The sequence below is a fragment of the Sinohyriopsis cumingii genome, chromosome 9, assembly GCF_028554795.1.
Source record: "Sinohyriopsis cumingii isolate HCF-2022 chromosome 9, ASM2855479v2, whole genome shotgun sequence".
NCBI classification, from domain to species: Eukaryota; Metazoa; Mollusca; class Bivalvia; order Unionida; family Unionidae; genus Sinohyriopsis; species Sinohyriopsis cumingii.
Window position 1 is genome coordinate 99,258,536 of NC_142969.1, and position 21,141 is coordinate 99,279,676.

Genomic DNA, 21,141 nt, shown 5'->3' on the forward strand with positions numbered 1-21,141 from the left:
ACTTCAGTGAAATTATTGGTAAGTAAATTTGGTTTCATGTGATATTCTAAACTGAGGTTTACATAATGTATTGTATAACAAGGCTGGATAACGACCAGCTTAGTTTTCCGAGTACACGACTTCATTTCTTGAACTTATTCCCAAAATAGAACAACTATTAATAAAGGAAATACACTAGTGGATTTAGCATTGGATACCCGAATGGTCAGTTCAAATGTTATTGACTAAATATGCAGCATTTTATTACTATGTATTGTTTTATTCATGGCTGTCATCTCAATGTTTCACTTTCTTTATCTGTAAAATGACGTAAAAGTGACATGACACCCAGGAAAACATGCATGAATAATTGCTACTTTTCTTTCTTTTCTGAATGTATAGAGATAGCGTCAGAATAATTAACATTTTAAGGTCTGGACAGAAACTACACTCATGATTATCCTAATAGTGGCTTCATTCTTATGGAAAGACTTGTTGATCAACATAATCCTTGTGATGGGAGTTCGTTCAAGTCTACCATTTTACAGAAGTATGAGATGGCCACATAATTATGGACAAGAAAATTATAATGCTCTATGACCAGAAAGATTCACTGTCAAAAAACAGAAGGACACGACGACTAACGTTCAATGTAAGCTTTAAAACAAATTATTGCAAGCGACTTCATAAAACCCATGAAGAATTGCTGTCTGTGAAAGACAATCTTCTTAAAAATGATTCAGCTTGCTTGATGGCAGAGATGGTGAACTAATTGGCATATAACATATTTACCCGTTCCCGGATGCAGAGGCGACCTGGAAATGAAATATACCTTCTTGCTTCTGTCATTTATTTGGCTTGATCCCCATAAATTGTTATGGGCGTTGATTCCTGAGTACAACAAACGGGATAGGAAGCTGAGCATCAGATTGTCAAATTCATTTGCTTGGTGTTTGATGTTATATAAATCGAACAAATGTAATCACTCGGCTGAGAGTGACGCTTACAGCAATGGCAAGTGAATTTCTGTTTAAAGTAATGACACATGAAGAGCCCTGTGAACATTTTGAGTAAAGGTGTTAAAAAAAGGAGTAATTTTTAATGTGGTGTTATCCATAACTTTTTTAAAGGTTTCCTGCAGACACAAAACTGCAGGATTGAAAGAAACAAATTTTCTTCGTGATTTGCTTTACGTCTATAGTATGATGATGTTTTCATTATGAGTTTAAATTTGGGATGGTGTAGTAGTTAAGTTAAACCTTTCTGGAGGGAACTCTTCTATCTACTTATTTATCAGGAGGAAGTAAGGGGATACATTTTTGTAGGTTTGTAGCTGCCTTTCCTCTGTGCCCATTCCCTCAAGGTCGCCTTACCAATGATGCGGGTTTATTTGGGCATCAGACCAATTTGGCTACATGTTTAATTGTTGTTTAGTTTTGTTGTTTATTGATTTTTGGTGTTGATTTGTTATTGAACTTTGTCTGGGTGGTTATTGTGGGGTTTTTTTCTTCAGGTTTATAATGTGGTTGTTTTCGGAGTAGTTTTCTCTATAGTTAAAAGATTGGGTCAGGTAGGAAGGTTCTAGCTTTAAAACAAAAATCTTTCTGGGCTCTGGAAAGGCGAAATATGATGTGTATTTCACCCTTTGTATTTCGTTTTACCTGCTTCCAGGTTTTGCAGTCCTTAGAGTTCGCGTGGTGCCCCTTTCCGCAGTTAATGCAATTCGGCTTTGCACTCAGGTTCTCAATGAGAAGAGTCCTCGTATCGGCCCTACTTCTACCACTTGAAACACTGAAGTGAGTCTGAGATGCATAAATCCAACATTTACTACAATGAGTATTGTTGGTGCGTTGAAGTTGAGTATAACCCATTCTTCAAACTTCAGTTATGTTTGATACTAATTGTACGAATGGCTTCGATGATTTCTGTGTCGTTGACTCCAGCCAGATAATCAAGCCCTTGGACTAATTTAGTAATGTGTTAGCGAAAGAAGTTATTGGAAGTTCGTCATGTTCTGGATGTTTTCAAATATGTTCTCTCCACTCACACTCCAAGCAACCTGATTTTAATATCTGGACTTATTTTGGGATGGCAACTAGACCAAGCATAAAGAAGCAGTGAATACCCATACCTAGCTATAGTCAATACCGCTGGATGTTGACCGGTAGCAACACCGTCAAACAAATGGGACTGTGCAGTGAGTATCTAATAATAGAATTTCTTATATTTAGATGTATCATTCAATTGTGTGTCTTGTTATCAACATATTGGCAGAGGATATCTACATTTATCAACTGATATACATACAGAAGGTGGAGAGATTCGATGTTTTAAGAAAAGACATAGAAATTATCACCGACTGAGCATTGTAAGTGAATAAGCACTGGGGGAGATCAAGTACAAAGAAATATAAGGGTTGTTGTGCATTTTAGCTATATCTTATGTGTCTGAAACTAAATAAACGTCACCGAAACTTACCTTATATTGTATACATGTCATATACACCGTTACTACTAATTTTAATCAATATTGTCCATTAACATACATATTGTCTAGTATCTACATGAATATACATTATTTTTTTTTAGATAAAAGCGAATGATTTTTACTACCGTAAGTCATTAGTTTTAAGAATCCCACTATCTCTAAAACGCACTACGCATGGGCGGCCTGTGCCGATTTATCAAATGTTTTTTTTAATAAAAGCACATGGCACTTATTGTAATCAGATTATAAACAAAAAGTCGATATCATCTTAAAGTGAGTTTTAAAAGGAGAGGTTTAACTCACTTTAACACATTAAACAGAAGCAAGCCTACCATAAACTATCCTCGCTTTGGGATAAATATTTACAAATTTTAAGTCGTATTCACTTCACACGTCGCAATCTGCATAATATTGTGGAATAATGATTATATGCATTGCATTATTTATTCATTCAAACATGGGAAAATCCATGTAGACTTAGTGAAAATTAAGATAATGGCAGGAAATGATTTTGTGGCTGTCCTGCTAAAATGAATAGAAGAAAAACATTATTTAGCAGTTTGTGCAGCAAAGTCAAAAGGAGCATGAAAACCGAAGGGAAGAAGTGGATGGGGAGAGTGCCGTCGGTCAGTCGATATAAAGAGGCTAGTGTCATTTCCAGTACATGGTTAATTTCGCAATCATATCACGATGTATACCCACACCCACATCAAACTAACTCTTATGTACAGTACATTTTAGATACCTGTTTAATGAAACTCTCGACGTCACTTGACATAATCAATAGCATTTTTTGTCCTCAACACCTGGACTTTCCAAAGAAAAATAAGTATGTCGAACTGGACGATCTGGGTGTATTTTGGCGAAAATTCAAAGGTTTGAAGCAGCTATGAACCACACACACACACACACACACAACAACAACAACAACAACAACAACAACACCAACAACAACAAAAATAACAATAAAAGTTGTCAATCCAGATATGAAGGAAAAGAAGCGTTAACATATATTTTGGGTTTACGACTTTAAAATGAACCTACTTCTTAAAATTGTTATAAGCAGAACTTGCATTACTTTTTACTTTATTAGTTCCACCTCATGTTACCATACATAATACGACTGTACAAAACATAAAGACGTCATGGGACACCATTTATGGTTGCACGTGGTAATGTCACAAAATACTGATAGAACTCTCAGTCTGAATACCGTTTACACATCATCAACGTTCTAGCAAGTTCTGTTGATCTGAATTTTACAGGTTTTTCCGTTGGTTTCTCTATCAAATAAATCGAAACGTATTAGGCAATTTAGGTAAATCTATTTATAGGTTGTTATTTGATTAGCTATAAATATATACGGGTCTAACAATTCCGTTAACCACATCGCTTTTATCAAACAAATACCTTTAACTCTCTCTCTCTCTCTCTCTCTCTCTCTCTCTCTCTGACCTATTAAGAAAAGCAAGAATAAGGATTTGTCACCCGATCTTACAAAGGAGTGGCTGAAATTAAAAGAAAAACCTGGCTTATTTAACTAATCGTGGCTACGAGTTAGCACAGAGGGGAATACCAGTCCTCTAAAATTAGATCAATATTTACTATTACTTAAAATAGATGGCTGCTTAATATAAATGCCACCCGCCAAACGGTTTCTGCTCAGTCGCTTCCGAACGAGAGCTAGCTACCTACTGAGGGAAATACTTCAAAAACAAAGGTAAGTACAAGTTTTGTGCTAATTTTATTTTTCTTACACATTCACATTAACTTGAATATTCAGGTGCTTGTTTAAATTCTGCATATTCCTATCTGATAGTAGCGAAAACATCGGAGAACTATATAACATTTTCACCGTATGGTGTTTAAAGTACACTGCTGACCGTAGCTGAGGAAATATTGCAAATCTGTCTGTCTGTCTGTCTGTGTCGGTTTCTTATTTTTTTAGGCTATGGGGCGATGACAAAGTTTATAATAATCTTATACCATAAGACGGAGACGGTATTTTAAAACTTAGTATACAATGTCTTTGTGATAATCTTTTCCCCTTTGTCACTTATGCAGATGAAAATGGTGCTAGTAGAGAAATGTACAGCATATATTAAAAGCATCTGATACAATTGACGACAGTTCACTTCATTCAAGTCCTGTGTAGACTAAATTTGTTCTTAATGTTTTAACGGCGATATTTATCCCTGAGCGTCACATGATATATCGAATAAATAAAAATTGTGAGATTACAGCCAGCTTAGTTTTCCCATATACTACTTGCAATTTTAGAACTTAGTCCTAGAAAGGATAACCCTTAATAATGGGACTCGATTGATGGATAGCATTATCTCCCTCTAGTACGATTGGGAAAAATAAATGGTCAGCTTAAACGGTGTTTGCATAATTTGCAAGTCTTTCACTTTAAAGTGTTATATTCACGCATGCCAGTTTTTAAGTTCGTTTATTTGCAAAATGACATTAAAAAACAAATTACAAATAATTTTTATCTTTATTTCTTCTCCAGATGTCCATAGACAGCCTTACTATAATTAACATTCAAGGTATTGATACAAACTACACGCAGTTTGATATCGACAACCGATTCAGTCTTATGGAAAGACTAGTTGCTCGACATAAACCAACGATATTGCTTCTGGACGATCCTTATGATGGAGATTTGTTCAAGGCTTCCATTTTCCGGAAGTATGAGAAGGTCACATCCGATATGAACGAGAATATCGTGATGCTGTATGACGCGAATAGAGTCAGCGCCACAAAACAGAGGGACATGAGGCCTAACGTTCAATGTAAGTGTTAAACCAATTCTGGAAAGTAATAGTATAGAAAGCATGAAAGATTACTCTCCTTGAAAGAAAAGCTGCTTACAAATTATGCATTCTGCTTTATATAATAAGATCGATACAAATCAACTGCTATTACAAAAGAATCTACTGGATGAGGTTATCTTTTTTAAAAAATACGTTGGCAAGTTCTAAAAGTTCCTTGAGATGGTAACATTTTTTTTCCAAATCATTTTACTCGGTTTACGATCATTTTCATCAATAAATAAATTATTTAAATTGTAGTAAAACAAATTCTTCTCAGAGATATATTGAGATAAATTATTAAATTCTGTTGGCATCAATATCAAACTACTAAATGGAAAGGAATTCTGGAAATGTATTTCAAACGCTATATGAGTCCGTAGCATGTATTTTTATCTTGGTATAAATAAAACTTCCACCATAATTTAAAACATTAAAACAGAATGGTTTTATCAGAACCTTCACACTTTTATCATTTCAGATTTAAATTATGACAACATAGTTATCCCTAACATCGAGGTTCTGTCCCCGCAACCGATGCAAACGGTAATAAACCGTTTTGCATGCATTACTTGGACTGGTGCGAATATATACGAGGAGGAAAACAGACGGAAATCATACATCGAGGAATTAATTTCTTTATCTCAGGCTATAGCACTGACGAGAAATCTCCCAATCCTTATGGGTGGCGATTTTAAGTTCCCTATATCGGAGCTAAGGAAACTAGTGAACTCCCGCAATCAGAGTGCATTTTCGGGCCTGCGCGAAGAAACTCAGCCTATGTTCGAACAATTTGGCATTGGGCTTGCATCGCAAGTGGACTACCAATTAGGTCGTCCGAAGCGTCTTCTGACAATGAAAGTGCACGAGATACAGCGATACAATGGTACAATCTCCAGAAACGATTGCTTTGTGGCTTCACAAGAACTGAGGCTCCGTGATCCAAGTTTCATCAGCATCGATGAGTTATGGAGTACATCGATTTATTTGCAAGGAGAAAAGGAGTGCAAGGGTGGTGAGCCGTTGTACAATCAAACAACCATGAATGGTCACTGCGAACGTCCGAGTTCAGCACAGTTTTGTCCCACCAAGACAGACATTTATATTCCACAAAGACCTCCAAAACACCATGGCGGCTAATCCTTTCGTATTGGCAATATAGTACTTTACTTCTGCATTATCATCCAGCCTGTCCCTGTTATATCATTTCAACTAAAATGGCGATTAAATATAGCAGCATTCATATTTAGCATGAAACTCTTTTCCCTTCAAGTTAAAGCTGTTATGCATTGTTTTTATTTTTTAAATAAATTGAAGACTTATTTATCTCTGTATATATTTTTTCTTCTTTGTGATAACGTTTATTTAATAATTAATTTGTGCAACGAAATTGACGGTTACGTCAGTTTTTAATAAACGGATAATTACGTTACTTGCTTGCAATAGATTTAATCTTGATCATCTTCTTTAAATGTCGTTTTATCATTTAATATTTAGTTTATTTATATATCACAATATATTTTGATGCCCATATTTCTATTTTGTATTGAGTAGCAGGCTACTCTTTTATTTAAGAATTTGAATAAAAACGTTAAAATTTGCTACGTTGTTTTCTTATTGATATTATTCTATAATAAAAGCAAATATTTTTACTTTCTTCTTTGTGTACCCTTCTTTATGGTCTATACAGTACACATTTAATTGAAAGCAATAATAAGCACCTCTCTCTCTCTCTCTCTCTCTCTCTCTCTCATGTAATAATACCTGGAGACAAACCATTTTATCTGACAGAGTTTGGTGTTCCCAAAGAAAGGTTGTCATATATTATAACTCTAAATGCTATAGTCCCAAGGTGATGCCTCCACAAAAGATCCATTTATCTACATACAGACAGACAGACAGTGAGACATATCTCACACATGTGTGAGTATCTGGAAATAAGAAAAATATGTGCGCTTTGCTTCTTTGTTTTCTTTTCAAATTCTAGTATTACGAGTGGTATTTGAAAAGTTCTTAATATCTTCTTATAACTTTCTATTTTCTTTGAAAATGTCCAAACATTTAGTACAAAAAAACGTTCAATAACTTTATATTCAGCCGCACGTACAGTATGTCAAACACCTGCAGATATATGTATGTAACATAACAAAGGTAAATGACAGTGACGTATACATTTCGCTGGAGAACAATTCTGCGACATAGTAAATATATTGCTGTAAATCCGTGCGTGGCGATGGTACTCTCCTGCCTTATATCAAGACCGACTTGTACCAATTTCACAAACGTACTTCTCTGCAATATCTTACAATCGTGAAGTGGTTTCTCTGTTTAAAAAATGGTGGCGAATCCATGCATGATGATCCACATTGTGCAAGACCACATCTTCATTACAACCCTGATTTACCTCCACGTGATATATTTGGCACAACGAACCACAGAACTGGCGTAAGCGAAGAACGATTTGAAAGATTCACAGAGGGGCTGACGATGTGAAAGCCCCCATGCGGTTGGGAGTTTAGTTTTACAGTGTACGTACAGCATACCAAAACGTGCATACGAAATAGCATATGTTAATTAAATAATCAGACGGAGTGACTCGGGGTGACGTAGAGTTCATTAATAAAGAATTTTATTAGATAGTACACTAAACGGAACTTTTCAAATATCACTCGTAGATTACTTAGAGTGACATGAATGTACCCCCTCCCCCCAACCACTAGCTTGGCGTTTAGATGGCGAGCCGTAGCTAATACAGGCCTATGTAGCAACCTGAAATATCATTTTCTCTCATTCGTATATTATGTTTGTATACATTCACAGATGAGATGTATTGCAAATTCCAAAGTCTTCAGCAATAGCTGCGTTTAGCAAAATGCCTTTACATTGAAGAACAAAATAAAGCACTTTTCTTCAACAATGAAAGTTGTCGAATAAAGAGAGTTGTATTATTACTTCACATTAAGTATTTGGCATGCGAGAATGTGAGGAAATTGTCTATCTGAATTTTATTCAGAATAAGGGAAATGTATCTACAGTTCTATGTAACGGTGTTTAGAAACGGCGGTTTAGAGTACACTCGGGGTCTCGATTTTATTATCAAGAATAGGTGATATATCTGTGCACCTTGCCACCTCATGTATGGACACGAAAACAATTAGAGGTCACTTGTAAAGTTTAATTAATGCCACTTCGTGTTGAGGTACGAAAACAATTAGAGGTCACTTGTACAGTTTATTTAATGTCACTTCGTGATGAGGCATGAAAACACTGAGAAGCCACTTGGAAATTTTAATTAATACCCTCTCGTGTAGCAAAAGGTCCGAGAACTGTGCGAGTCCACTTGTAAATTAAATAAATTCGTTGGCAAGCTGTTTAGTTAGGAGGTTTTAAACACATTGGAGGTGGGTGAGATATTTTTCTTGTACCTCTGTCGTGCCAACCCTTCGACCTCGTCCATCCGCACGACCTTATTTGTTTCAGAATGCCAAGCTTTTACAGATTTTTTTTCATAAAGGAGACCATATCATTACAAACCAAACGGGTCAACAGTGAGTAAAAATATGACATGACAAAATAAGCAAATTTTAAACACTCTGAATGAAAGACTGAATTACTTCTTATTTGTACGTGTTGGCGTTCCCTTGCTTATCTAGTCACGTGATATCGTGCTATTAAATCTTACTACTTAAATAACTGCTGCAATTGTGGCACACCTAAATCGCAGCACACGAATTAAAATTTGATCTATCTGAAAAATTTCCGTCAGCTCCATTAGTTGCACATGTTACGATACATAATACGACTGCAGAAAACATAAAGACGTCATAGAACGCCATTTCTGGTTGCACGTGGTAATGTAACAAAGTACTGATAGAACTCTCAATCTGAATACCGTTTACAAATCATCAACGTTCTAGCAAGTTCTGTTGATCTGAATTTTACAGGTTTTTCCGTTGGTTTATGTATCAAATAAATCGAAACGTATGAGGCAATTTAGGTAAATCTATTTATAGGTTGTTCTTTGATTAACTATAAATATCTACGTGTCTCACAATTCCGTTAACCACATCGCTTTTATCAAACAAATACCTCTCTCTCTCTGACTTATTAAGAAAAGCAAGAATAACGATTTTTCACCCGATCGTTGAAAGACTATATTACAAAGGGGTGGCCGATATTAAAAGAAAACCCTGGCTTATTTAACTAATCGTGGCTACGAGTTAGCCCAAAGGGGAATCCCAGAGTCCTCTAAAATTAGATCAAAATTTACTGTTACTTAATATAGATGGCTGCTTAATATAAATGCCACCCGCCAAACGGTTTCTGCTCAATCGCTTCCGAACGAGAGCTAGCTACCTACTGAGGGAAAGACTTCAAAAGCAAAGGTAAGTACACGTTTTGTGCTAATTTTATTTTTCTTTCATTTTCACATTAACTTGAATATTCAGGTGCTTGTTTAAATTCTGCATATTCCTGTCTGATACTAGAGATAACGTCGGAGAACTATATAACATTTTCACCGTATGGTGTTTAAAGTACACTGTTGACCGTAGCTGAGGAAATATTGCAAATCTGTCTGTCTGTCTGTTTCTGTCGGTTTATTATTTTTTGAGGTTATGGGGCGATGACAAAGTTTATAATAATGTTATACCATAAGACGGAGACGGTATTTTAAAACTTAGAATACAATGTCTTTGTGATAATCTTTTACCCTTTGTCACCTGTGCAGTTGAAAATGGTGCTAGTAGAGAAATATACAGCATATATTGAAAGCGTCTGATGTAATTGAAGACAGTTCACTTCATTCAAGTCCTGTGTAGACTAAATTTGTTCTTAATGTTTTCACGGCGATATTCAACCCTGAACGTCACATAATATATCGAGTAAATAAAAAAATGTGAGATTACAGCCAGCTTAGTTTTCCCAGTATGCTACTTTCATTTTTAGAACTTGTTCCCAGAAAAGGATAACCCTTAATAATGGTGGATAGCATTATCTCCCTCTAGTACAATTGGGAAAATTAATGGTCAGCTTAAACGGTGTTTACATAATTTTGCAAGTCTTTCATTTTAAAGTGTTATATTCACGCATGCCAGTTTTTAAGTTCGTTTATTTGTAAAATGACTATTATAAACAAATTACAAATAATTTTCTTTTATCTTTATTTCTTCTCCAGATGTCCATAGACAGTCTTACTATAATTAACATTCAAGGTATTGATACAAACTACACGCAGTTTGATATCGACAACCGATTCAGTCTTATGGAAAGACTAGTTGCTCGACATAAACCAACGATATTGCTTCTGGACGATCCTTATGATGGAGATTTGTTCAAGGCTTCCATTTTCCGGAAGTATGAGAAGGTCGCATCCGATATGAACGAGAATATCGTGATGCTGTATGACGCGAATAGAGTCAGCGCCACAAAACAGAGGGACATGAGGCCTAACGTTCAATGTAAGTGTTAAACCAATTCTGGAAAGTAATTGTATAGAAAGCATGAAAGATTTCTCTCCTTGAAAGACAAGCTGCTTACAAATTATGCATTCTGCTTTATATAAATAAGATCGAAACAAATCAACTGCTATTACAAAAGAGTCCACTGGATGAGGTTATTTTTTTTAAAAATACATTGGCAAATTCTAAAAGTTCTTTGAGATGGTAACATTTTTTCCAAACCATTTTACTCGGTTTACGATCATTTGCATCAATAAATAAATCATTTAAATTGCAGTCAAACAAATTCTTCTCAGAGAGATATATTGAGATAAATTCTCAAATTATGTTGGCATCAATATCAAACTACTAAATGGAAAGGAATTCTGGAAATGTATTTCAAAAGCTATAGGAGTCCATAGCATTTATTTTTGTTTTTGGTATCAATAAAACTTCCACCATAATTTAAAACATTAAAACACAATGTTTTTATCAGAACCTTCACACTTTTATCATTTCAGATTTAAATTATGACAACATAGTTATCCCTAACATCGAGGTTCTGTCCCCGCAACCGATGCAAACGGTAATAAACCGTTTTGCATGCATTACTTGGACTGGTGCGAATATATACGAGGAGGAAAACAGACGGAAATCATACATCGAGGAATTAATTTCTTTATCTCAGGCTATAGCACTGACGAGAAATCTCCCAATCCTTATGGGTGGCGATTTTAAGTTCCCTATATCGGAGCTAAGGAAACTAGTGAACTCCCGCAATCAGAGTGCATTTTCGGGCCTGCGCGAAGAAACTCAGCCTATGTTCGAACAATTTGGCATTGGGCTTGCATCGCAAGTGGACTACCAATTAGGTCGTCCGAAGCGTCTTCTGACAATGAAAGTGCACGAGATACAGCGATACAATGGTACAATCTCCAGAAACGATTGCTTTGTGGCTTCACAAGAACTGAGGCTCCGTGATCCAAGTTTCATCAGCATCGATGAGTTATGGAGTACATCGATTTATTTGCACGGAGAAAAGGAGTGCAAGGGTGGTGAGCCGTTGTACAATCAAACAACCATGAATGGTCACTGCGAACGTCCGAGTCCAGCACAGTTTTGTCCCACCAAGACAGACATTTATATTCCACAAAGACCTCCAAAACACCATGGCGGCTAATCCTTTCGTATTGGCAATATAGTACTTTACTTCTGCATTATCATCCAGCCTGTCCCTGTTATATCATTTCAACTAAAACGGCGAATAAATGTAGCAGCATTCATATTTAGCATGAAACTCTTTTCCCTTCAAGTTAAAGCTGTTATGCATTGTTTTTATTTTTAAAATAAATTGAAGACTTATTTATCTCTGTATATATTTTTTCTTCTTTGTGATAACATTTATTTAATAATTAATTTGTGCAACGAAATTGACGGTTACGTCAGTTTTTAATAAACGGATAATTACGTTACTTGCTTGCAATAGATTTAATCTTGATCATCTTCTTTAAATGTCGTTTTATCATTTAATATTTAGTTTATTTATATGACACAATATATTTTGATGCCCATATTTCTATTTTGTATTGAGTAGCAGGCTACTCTTTTATTTAAGAATTTGAATAAAAACGTTAAAATTTGCAATGTTGTTTTGTTGATATTATTCTGTAGTAAACACAAACATTTTTACTTTCTTCTTTGTGTACCCTTCTTTATGGCCTATACAGTACACATTTAATTGAAGGTAATAATAAGCACCTCTCTCTCTCTCTCTCTCTCTCTCTCTCATGTAATAATACCTGGAGACAAACCATTTTGTCTGACAGAGTTTGGTGTTCCCAAAGAAAGATTTTCTTTCTGCCCTATATTTTTACTCCAAACGCAATAGGTCCATGATGATGCCTCCACAAAAGATTTATTAATCTACATACATACATATATACATACATACAGACAGACAGACAGACAGACAGACAGACATATCTCACACATGTGTGAGTATCTGAAAGTAAGCAAAATATGTGGTGATCGCTTCTTTTGTCTAAATTCTTGTATTGCGAGGGTTATTTGAACAGTTCTTTATATGTTCTTATAACTTTATTTTTTCTTTGAAAATGTACTAAAATTTAGTACAAAATAACGTTCAACAACTTTTTATTCAGCTGCACGTACATCATGCCAAACACCTGCAGATATATGTATGTCAGATAAAAAAGGTAAATGACAGTGACGTATACATTTCGCTGGAGAACAATTCTGCGACATAGTAAATATATTGCTGTAAATCCGTGCGTGGCGATGGTACTCTCCTGCCTTATATCAAGACCGACTTGTACCAATTTCACAAACGTACTTCTCTGCAATATCTTACAATCGTGAAGTGGTTTCTCTTTGTAAAAAATGGTGGCGAATCAATGCAAGATGATCCACATTGTGCAAGACCACATCTTCATTACAGCCCTAATTTACCTCCACGTGATATATTTGACAGAACGAACCACAGAACTGGCGTAAGCGAAGAACGATTTGAAAGATTCACAGAGGGGCTGACGATGTGAAAGCTATGGAAAGTAGCAGTTAAAATATACTATAGAAGTGTTTCCCTTCATTTTACATGTGAAAAAATATCTTAAGCACAAGTTTGCTCCACAAACAATCCCAGCAAAAAGATCTCTTGAGATTTCAGTTTTGACAATTCAGATTTTCATCTTTACTCATGCAAGTTTTATACATCTATTGAGACCCCTGTAAATGTAAAGTGGCAGGTTTTTATATAAATGTAAGATGAAATGTACCTTTACCCGGCACTGCAGTATCGCACTGATGACAAAACTTGGCTCCATCTTGGAGCTTTTCTGCACATTCAATGCAAAACATCTGAAAGTGGTGAAAACTTGTTAATAATTTACAGATTTTTTACAAACAAAAATATGGCAACATAAGTTGAAATCAACCTATAATTTTCAAAGGTCTATGCACATTTGGACACTATAGTTTCTGCTCACCCTATCTGCACCTTGTACCCCATACAAGCATGAACGATGTAAATTAAGCGAAATGTACAGAATTATCCAGAGCTTTCAAAAAAACAGGGACGGCATTTCAACTTTTTTCAGTGGGGAGGAGGGGGAAAAACTTGATTGGGGCGGAGGGGGGCAAACTTGACGGGCTTTTTAATTTTTGTATATAGGCTACAGCAATTTTACAGCACATGCAAATTCGGGAAGTGGGGGTGACAGATCCACCCCACCCACCCCGACGTCGCTGCAAAACGCGTTTACAAATCACGCAATAAGGTTCCAACCCCTCATGAGATACTTAATTCAGAGGTCGGTCTAGTACTAGTATTAGTACCCTTATTGCTACCTTAACCATAACTAATCAAGTTGACTCTACGACATTGTATTTTTTTTAAATTATAAATTAAAGGTCTGTCCAGTATTGTACTGGACTCAGTACAGGTATATGAAAACTTTTTAGTCAAAGCAAAATATTTGCAGTATAAAAAAGCAAGTTAATATTCGTCACTAATGGAAAATATAATGTAACAAATGCTGAAAACTAATGATGCTGACAGTCTGACCTTGACGTGGTTACTCAACACAAACAGCTGGAAAATACCTTGTAGCAAATGTTGAAAACGAAACAAACTAAGGTAAAAGACACTGATGCGAATAAGATGATAGTATTCCGAATATAACAGCACGTGATTAAAATCTCATTTATGAGTTTAAATCTCGTTCGGTTCGTTAGTTAAATTGGAACTGAAGATTATCAGCGGCGTTACTATCGAAGGAGCCGGAGATAATAACTTAGAAGATCTCGTTTTTGAGTTGAAATCTCGTTCGAATCTCGTTGGGTAGTAAAGACGGAGATCAAAATTACAGCGGCGTTACTGTGGAAGGAGCCGGTGATTGTAGTTTGTAGACTGAGCTACACGTGTTTCTGGAGCCGTAAATTGTGATTTTTATTAACGGAGCCGTAAATTAAAAGTATTTAAGGAACCGCTAATTGTAGAAGGAGCCGCTAATTGTTGTAGGAGCCGCTAATTGTAGTTCATATAAAAATATGGGGGAAAGATTGTAATCATCGTCATTTTAGGAGCCGCTAATTGTTGTCGGAGCCGCTAATTGTTGCCCATATAATAATATAGGGAAAAATTTTGATCACCGCCGGGTACCCGCGGCTTTCCATAGAAAGCCCCCATGCGGTAGGGAGTTTAGTTTTATAGTGTACGTACAGCATACCAAACCGTGCATACGAAATAGCATATATTAATTAAATAATCAGGCGGGGAAAGTGTATAAAGGTGCATGGGGAGTAATTCGAGGTGATGCAGTAACGTTCAGTTCATTAAAAAAGAATTGTGTTAGATAGCGCAATAATCGGAACTTTTCAAATATCGCTCGTACATTACTTAGAGTGATATGAATGTGCCATCCCCTAACCACTAGCTTGGCGTTTAGATGGTGTTTATTGTTGTTGTTGCTGATACAGCCCTATGTAACAACCTCAAATATTAGTTTCTCTCATTCGTATGTAATGTTTGTATACATTTCACAGAAGAGCTGTATTGCAAATTCCATACAAACGTCTTTAGCAAAAGCTGCGTTTAACAAAATGCTTTTATATTGGAGAACTAAATAAATCACTCTTTCTTCAACATTGGAAGTTGTCTAATAATAGAAAGTTGCATTCTCACTTCATATCAAGTATATGGTATACTAGAATGTGAGGAAATTGTCTATCGAAATTTTATTCCGAATAAGGGAAATATCGCTATAGCTCTATGCAATGATGTTTAGAAACAGCCGTTTAGAGTACAGTGGGGTTCTGACATTAATTTTCAGGAATATTTAACATATCAGTGCATATTACCATCTCATGTATGGGCACGAAAACAATTAGAGGTCGCTTGTAAAGTTTAATAATAACTGAGGCACGAGAACACTGAGTAGCCACTTGGAAATTTTAATTAATACCCTCTCGTGTAGCGAGAGGTCCGAGAAATCTGCGAGTCCACTTGTAAATTAAATAAATTCGTTGGCAAGCTGTTTAGTAATGAGGTTTTAAACACATTGGAGTGGGTACGATATTTTACTCGTACCTCTGTCCCGCCAACCCTTTCCACCTCGTATATCCCAACGATCTCATTTGTTTCAGAATGTCAAGCCTTTACGGATTTATTTTCACGAAGGAGGCCATATCACTTCACACCAGACTGGTCAACAATGAGTAAAAATTTGACATGACAAAATAAGCAAATTTTAAAACTCTGAATGATAAACTGAGTTACTTTTTATTTGTACGTGACGGCATTCCCTTAGCTTGTCTAGTCACGTGATATCGTGCTATTCAAATCTTATTACTGAAATAACTACTAAAATTGTGACACACCAAAATCTCAGCACACGACTTCAAATTTGTTCTATCTCAATAGTTTCCGTCAGCAGATGTGTGTGTGTATGTGTGTGTGTGTGTCAGGTCAGGAAAATCAATACCTGACCTGCTTTTGTCTGCATCAGCCCAACCACACACCCAAGACAATACTTGATCTAGTTTTGGAAAGATATTAAGCGATTCAGCGGTATCCAGACTGAAAAGATAAAGAAACCATATCAACAACATTACAAAGTCACCGAAAGAAAACAAAATACATTATATCCTGCAAGCACGACAGTGGATTGGGCTGAATGGTCCTGAGTTGTTATTAGTGTGACACAGATCGGTGCCAATGTTATGAATCGACATTAAGCTATACTTGTATGGAGGGGAATTACCGACATAATTATATGCGTGTATTTCCTAATCTTCCAAATGCATTATTGTAAATGGCTGCTTGCAAGTGCTACTTTCATAATTCTATCAATCTCTATTGTATTTTCATTGATGCAAATTGGACGTGGCAGTTTGCAAGTGATACTTCTCAACTGCATTATTGTAAATGGCTTCTTGCAAATGCCAGATTCAAAATTCTAGTCATGAATTCTCTATTTTGTATTGATCCAGGCTGTAAATGGTTGCTTGCAAGTTTTTCGGTCTACTTTCCTTCTGCGTCATTGTATCTTGCGATTTGCCAACTACTGAATTGTTTCTGGAGTTTGTCGTATAACAAACGCTTTGTCAGTTATTACAAGTTTTGTATATTCTGTTTATAAACTTTACAATTACATCATTCCAACTGATGTTTAAATACAGATTTTGGCCTTGCAACAATGTAAATACTAAGTTTGATCAGTATCGTCTGTGTTGTCCAACTCGTGTCGCCATCTGTTGTCATAATGGCATACAAGAGATTAGCATGGCATTATGGCAACAGACGGCGCTCTAAATTTCTAAAGTTTTTCCTTTACCAGATACAATGAATGCTCCCCACGATGCGTTACGAGATTCATTTTGTGTCGATAACACTTTCAGTCCCTTTTTTTAAGGTGTACGTTAGCAAAAAAGTTTTGATCGTCTCTAAAACCATATGTTTTCTCGAAGATCTAGATGATTTATAGCACCTTACGAAAATAAAAACAACAAAAAAGACATACACTACAGCAGGGTAGTCCATCTTTTTCAACCCCAGTTTTTACGCACTTGAGTATTTACCTTCACCGTTTAAGAAATCTACGTCTTAGTGATATCTCTCATTAATTTGGAAACCTTAGTTATTTAGTAAGGATCAGAAATGTCAAAGATATGTTTCCTCGTACTCTTCTTAACGAGCTTTCATCAGACGAACCCTGGTTGTAAGGATTGCATTGTACGTCACCCATTTTGACGCACCTCACAGACGTCTATCTTTTCGTATGATACTCTTGTACATATGCTCCCGCGAAAATAAAATATTTCAGAGCAACATCAATAGCACATAAAAATAAAATTTACAGGTAAAATGACATTAAAAAAATTAAGCATTCCTTAAAGGTATTCTTATTCTTATCACGATTTTCAATCTGGAACACATTTTGCCGCAAAATCCGAAATAATCAAACTGTGGAAATTCATGATCGCATCATGATAAAAATGTTTACTTGCGATTAGAAAATTAGATTTAGCGTACAGTTGTTTTCCAGTACTTAAGTTGCATTGTTAATGTACAGAAACTCAACCTTTGAATGTATTATTTTTTTAAAAACCCCAAAAAACAACTTTAAAACTGGTTTGCATCCTTTAAAACTTTTGTCTCTAAAAGTGGAAATAATCAGAGACAAAAGATGTTACAGGAGAGTTTACTTTTATTTATTGTAATTCTTGCCATTATGAAACCAATTAAAATTAATAATTTGGTTCAAGAATTTTAAAAATATAAATATAGCACCCTTGGGTTCTAATTATTCAGTTGTTCTTTGTCATATTAAAGATTTTTTAAAAAAATGCTTTACAGAATTTTGAAATATGAATGTAGTGATGCATAATTCTGACTTGTTAACTGAGCTGCTCTTTGCAACATGAAAGCAGTTTAGTGAACTATCTATGTTCAAAGAAAGAGAGAGAAAGAAAGAGAGAGAGAATGCACCAAAATTGCATGTTTCATTCAGTCATTGTAATTGTATACATGTATCCTGCGTTGATGAGTGTGTTTTGGGACAGTCTTCAGCAAGTATCAACAAAAGAATAAACTCTACTGATCTTACTCGATAATTATACAGAGTAGAATTTTACAGATCACTGTCTTTTTATTTGGTTTTGTTCTATGTAATTGCCTACATGTATCCTGGGTAGCTGAAGGTGTTTTAGGACAGTATTTTCTTGTTTTAGGGTAGTCATGGGGTATTTCGTTTGGTGATAAATACCAATATGGGGACAAAAAAAACTTTCCCGATCTTACTCAATAATTATACAATGAAGGATTTTACTGATCACTGTCCATTTTAAGGTTTGATTCAATATAATGATATACGCGTATCTTGGGTAGGTGAGTGTTTTCGGACAGTCCTGAGCTAGCCCCATTACTTTCAGAGTGACAGATAGAAATATAAAACTGTTGGATGTCTAATTCATGCATAAGTTGTTGGAAATAATCAAACTTAAAATTTGATGGACACATTTGGGGAGGCAAACAAGTGTTATAAACATCGCCTAAACTTTTAGAACAGTTTTTGCTTTAGTATTCTTCAAAGGAATAGACAATGGAAATCTTGAGGACACACACATTATGGTCAACAAGTACTTTTTTTTGCTTGACTTGGTATTAGGTAAAGAACCGACATTCTACCATTTTTCTGTTAAATGGCTTGTCAAATGGTCAAATGCAGGAATAACTTGCAGATGTACCATAGATATCTTCTGACTGAGATTTCCTACCATTGGACAAGTGTGACAAGATCTATGGTACTTATAAACATCACTTTTAATTTTCGGCAAATAAAATGATTCATAATCTTGTGATAAGTCTTATTGACACCAATATGACCAGCTTAAGGCGTTTTATGGGCTACACTATGCATTTCCTGTGTATATGACATAGGAACAACAGTTTGATTGCTCACTGATCACTCATCACCAGCAGGTACATCAAGGGTCTCCATTTTCTCATAATGACTCCATGTTTCAAAAGTAACAAACTGGTACTTGTGTGGCTTTAATTTAGAAAACCAAGTCTTGTGTCTTCTCGGAGGAATAGTATTTGCAGGACTATAACTCACATTAAAATGTCTAACATGCTTAAAAGTAGCTGTTACTTTCTGCTCAGATATCTTACAACTGCAGTCAGAAATTGGCAGGTGGTTTATCTTATTCTGTGAAGAAACTAACTTACTTATGAATCTTTCTCTCTCTCTCTCTCTCTCTCTCTCTCTGCTGAGTGATTAAGAAATTATAGAATTTACCTTATCCATTGTTCCAAGGCACATACATTTGGGATAAGAAGCCAAATTTTAAATTTCATCTCAGGTTCATAAATATAATAGTTTTGTGAAGGTCATAGTATTAGAAATAACAAATTAGCAAATAAAATATAATCCTTTTCATGGCTTTTGCTCATAGCAAGTGCAAACAACTTGTTTTATTGCCCATAAAATAAATTCATCAAAAGTGAGCATTTTTGTACAGTATATATATTGAATACAGATCCAGTAATGGAATGCTTTTTTGGGATTAATTCTTGAAACAGACACTAGGGAATATAACCTGACTGTTCTTGAACCATAATTTACAAATGTATGTGGTACACAAAAGGTAATGTGTCTTGGCCAATCCAGAATTTACAGTTTTAATTCCTCAGAATTTCCAATGATGAGTATGTCCAATCCAAAAGCCAGGAAAGCTTGTCTTCATTCATGTTTTATTCATGTGAAAGTGAAAAATAAAAAGGGATTGGCTAATAAATATATAAGAACAATGTAACAAGACAATCCAGGTATTTGTTCCTTATAATTGCCTACCTGTATGATAATATTTTTATCCGGGAGAGTACAAACAGCTGAACACACTCAATGAAGCTTTTGTTTGTACTTAAAATCAAAATGTAACAGGCCCGAATTTTTACCAAGGCCCTGATTTTATCTAGGTGTTTTACAGCTTTGGATAGAGACTCTAACGTACACCAAATTAACCGTAAAAATGCAAACTTATTTTATCTCAGATGTGGATGAAAATATTTCAACACAAGTACCTGCCATATTTGTAAGAAGAAAAAAAAATATTTGAAAATAAAGTTTCAGGCAAATATTACATGACAGTAATATACATTTTCGATACCCAAAATAAATCCCACCATTCATTCATAATGTGTATGTAATGGATACGAACAGTGTTGTAGAAAAAAGCGCCATCGTAGGTACGTGGGCACGAAACGCTTGCTTTTCAGTATATTCTCTGACGAGTTGTATCGAATCTGCAAACGTGCGATATAGAAAAGGTGGTCATGTTGGAGACCTACTGGTAGTTCCTAGAGAAACAAATGGGCGATACACAACAATAGGTGAGATCTGTACTACCGGTGCAAAACTTAAAGATCGCCACGAACTGACAACACTTGCGCAAACAGCACATGTACCAATGTCCGTAGGCATGAATGGGTTGCCAGTCCCCAACGTTTTGGAAACGATCGCATCGTGCGTAGACAAACTCGTCGGAGATCCAGCACATTCGAATAACACATTCTAAGTGGTTAGTTGCATTCGAAAACAAGGTATGGCTCTTATTTGTTGCGAACCACATATTCGCGGGAAATTTCGAGCGCAGCAATTGTCTTAGGCATAACGACTTGGTAGTAGGTTACTCCAACCATTCGCGATTTTGTCTGTGTTGTAGGAACACCATCGCACGAATGTTCTGTTGCTTGTCACCATCTACAGCATCGCAAAGCTCGCAGGGCAGATCGATACAGGTATCCACATCCATGCAGCCTACGATAGCCAGCCAGCTGCAGATAACAGTCACCTCTTCCACCAGGTCTGGGGACTTTTTGCCAGAGCGGTACGCACCCC

General features: G+C 35.8%; 2 protein-coding genes across 2 annotated transcripts; both read left to right on the plus strand.

Moving 5' to 3' along the window:
- Positions 1-4,075: 4,075 nt before the first annotated feature.
- LOC149792326 (uncharacterized) lies at positions 4,076-6,883 on the plus strand. Its single transcript, XM_089970903.1, has 3 exons — positions 4,076-4,186; positions 4,982-5,264; positions 5,764-6,883. Exons 2-3 carry the CDS (start codon positions 4,982-4,984, stop codon positions 6,420-6,422), a joined length of 942 nt encoding a protein of 313 aa, XP_089827029.1. The 5' UTR covers positions 4,076-4,186; the 3' UTR covers positions 6,423-6,883.
- A 2,666-nt stretch (positions 6,884-9,549) lies between these two features.
- Positions 9,550-12,364, plus strand: LOC149792327 (uncharacterized). The gene is made up of 3 exons (XM_089970904.1): positions 9,550-9,667; positions 10,459-10,741; positions 11,242-12,364. Exons 2-3 carry the CDS (start codon positions 10,459-10,461, stop codon positions 11,898-11,900), a joined length of 942 nt encoding a protein of 313 aa, XP_089827030.1. The 5' UTR covers positions 9,550-9,667; the 3' UTR covers positions 11,901-12,364.
- The last annotated feature ends 8,777 nt before the right edge of the window (positions 12,365-21,141 follow it).

Bases quoted from the DNA above. Each gene is read 5' to 3' on its own strand.
- LOC149792326 (XM_089970903.1), top strand. From the start codon at position 4,982: ATGTCCATAGACAGCCTTACTATAATTAACATTCAAGGTATTGATACA. The intron at 5,265-5,763 runs GTAAGTGTTAAA...TTATCATTTCAG, and splicing joins CATGAGGCCTAACGTTCAAT to ATTTAAATTATGACAACATA.
- LOC149792327 (XM_089970904.1), top strand. From the start codon at position 10,459: ATGTCCATAGACAGTCTTACTATAATTAACATTCAAGGTATTGATACA. The intron at 10,742-11,241 runs GTAAGTGTTAAA...TTATCATTTCAG, and splicing joins CATGAGGCCTAACGTTCAAT to ATTTAAATTATGACAACATA.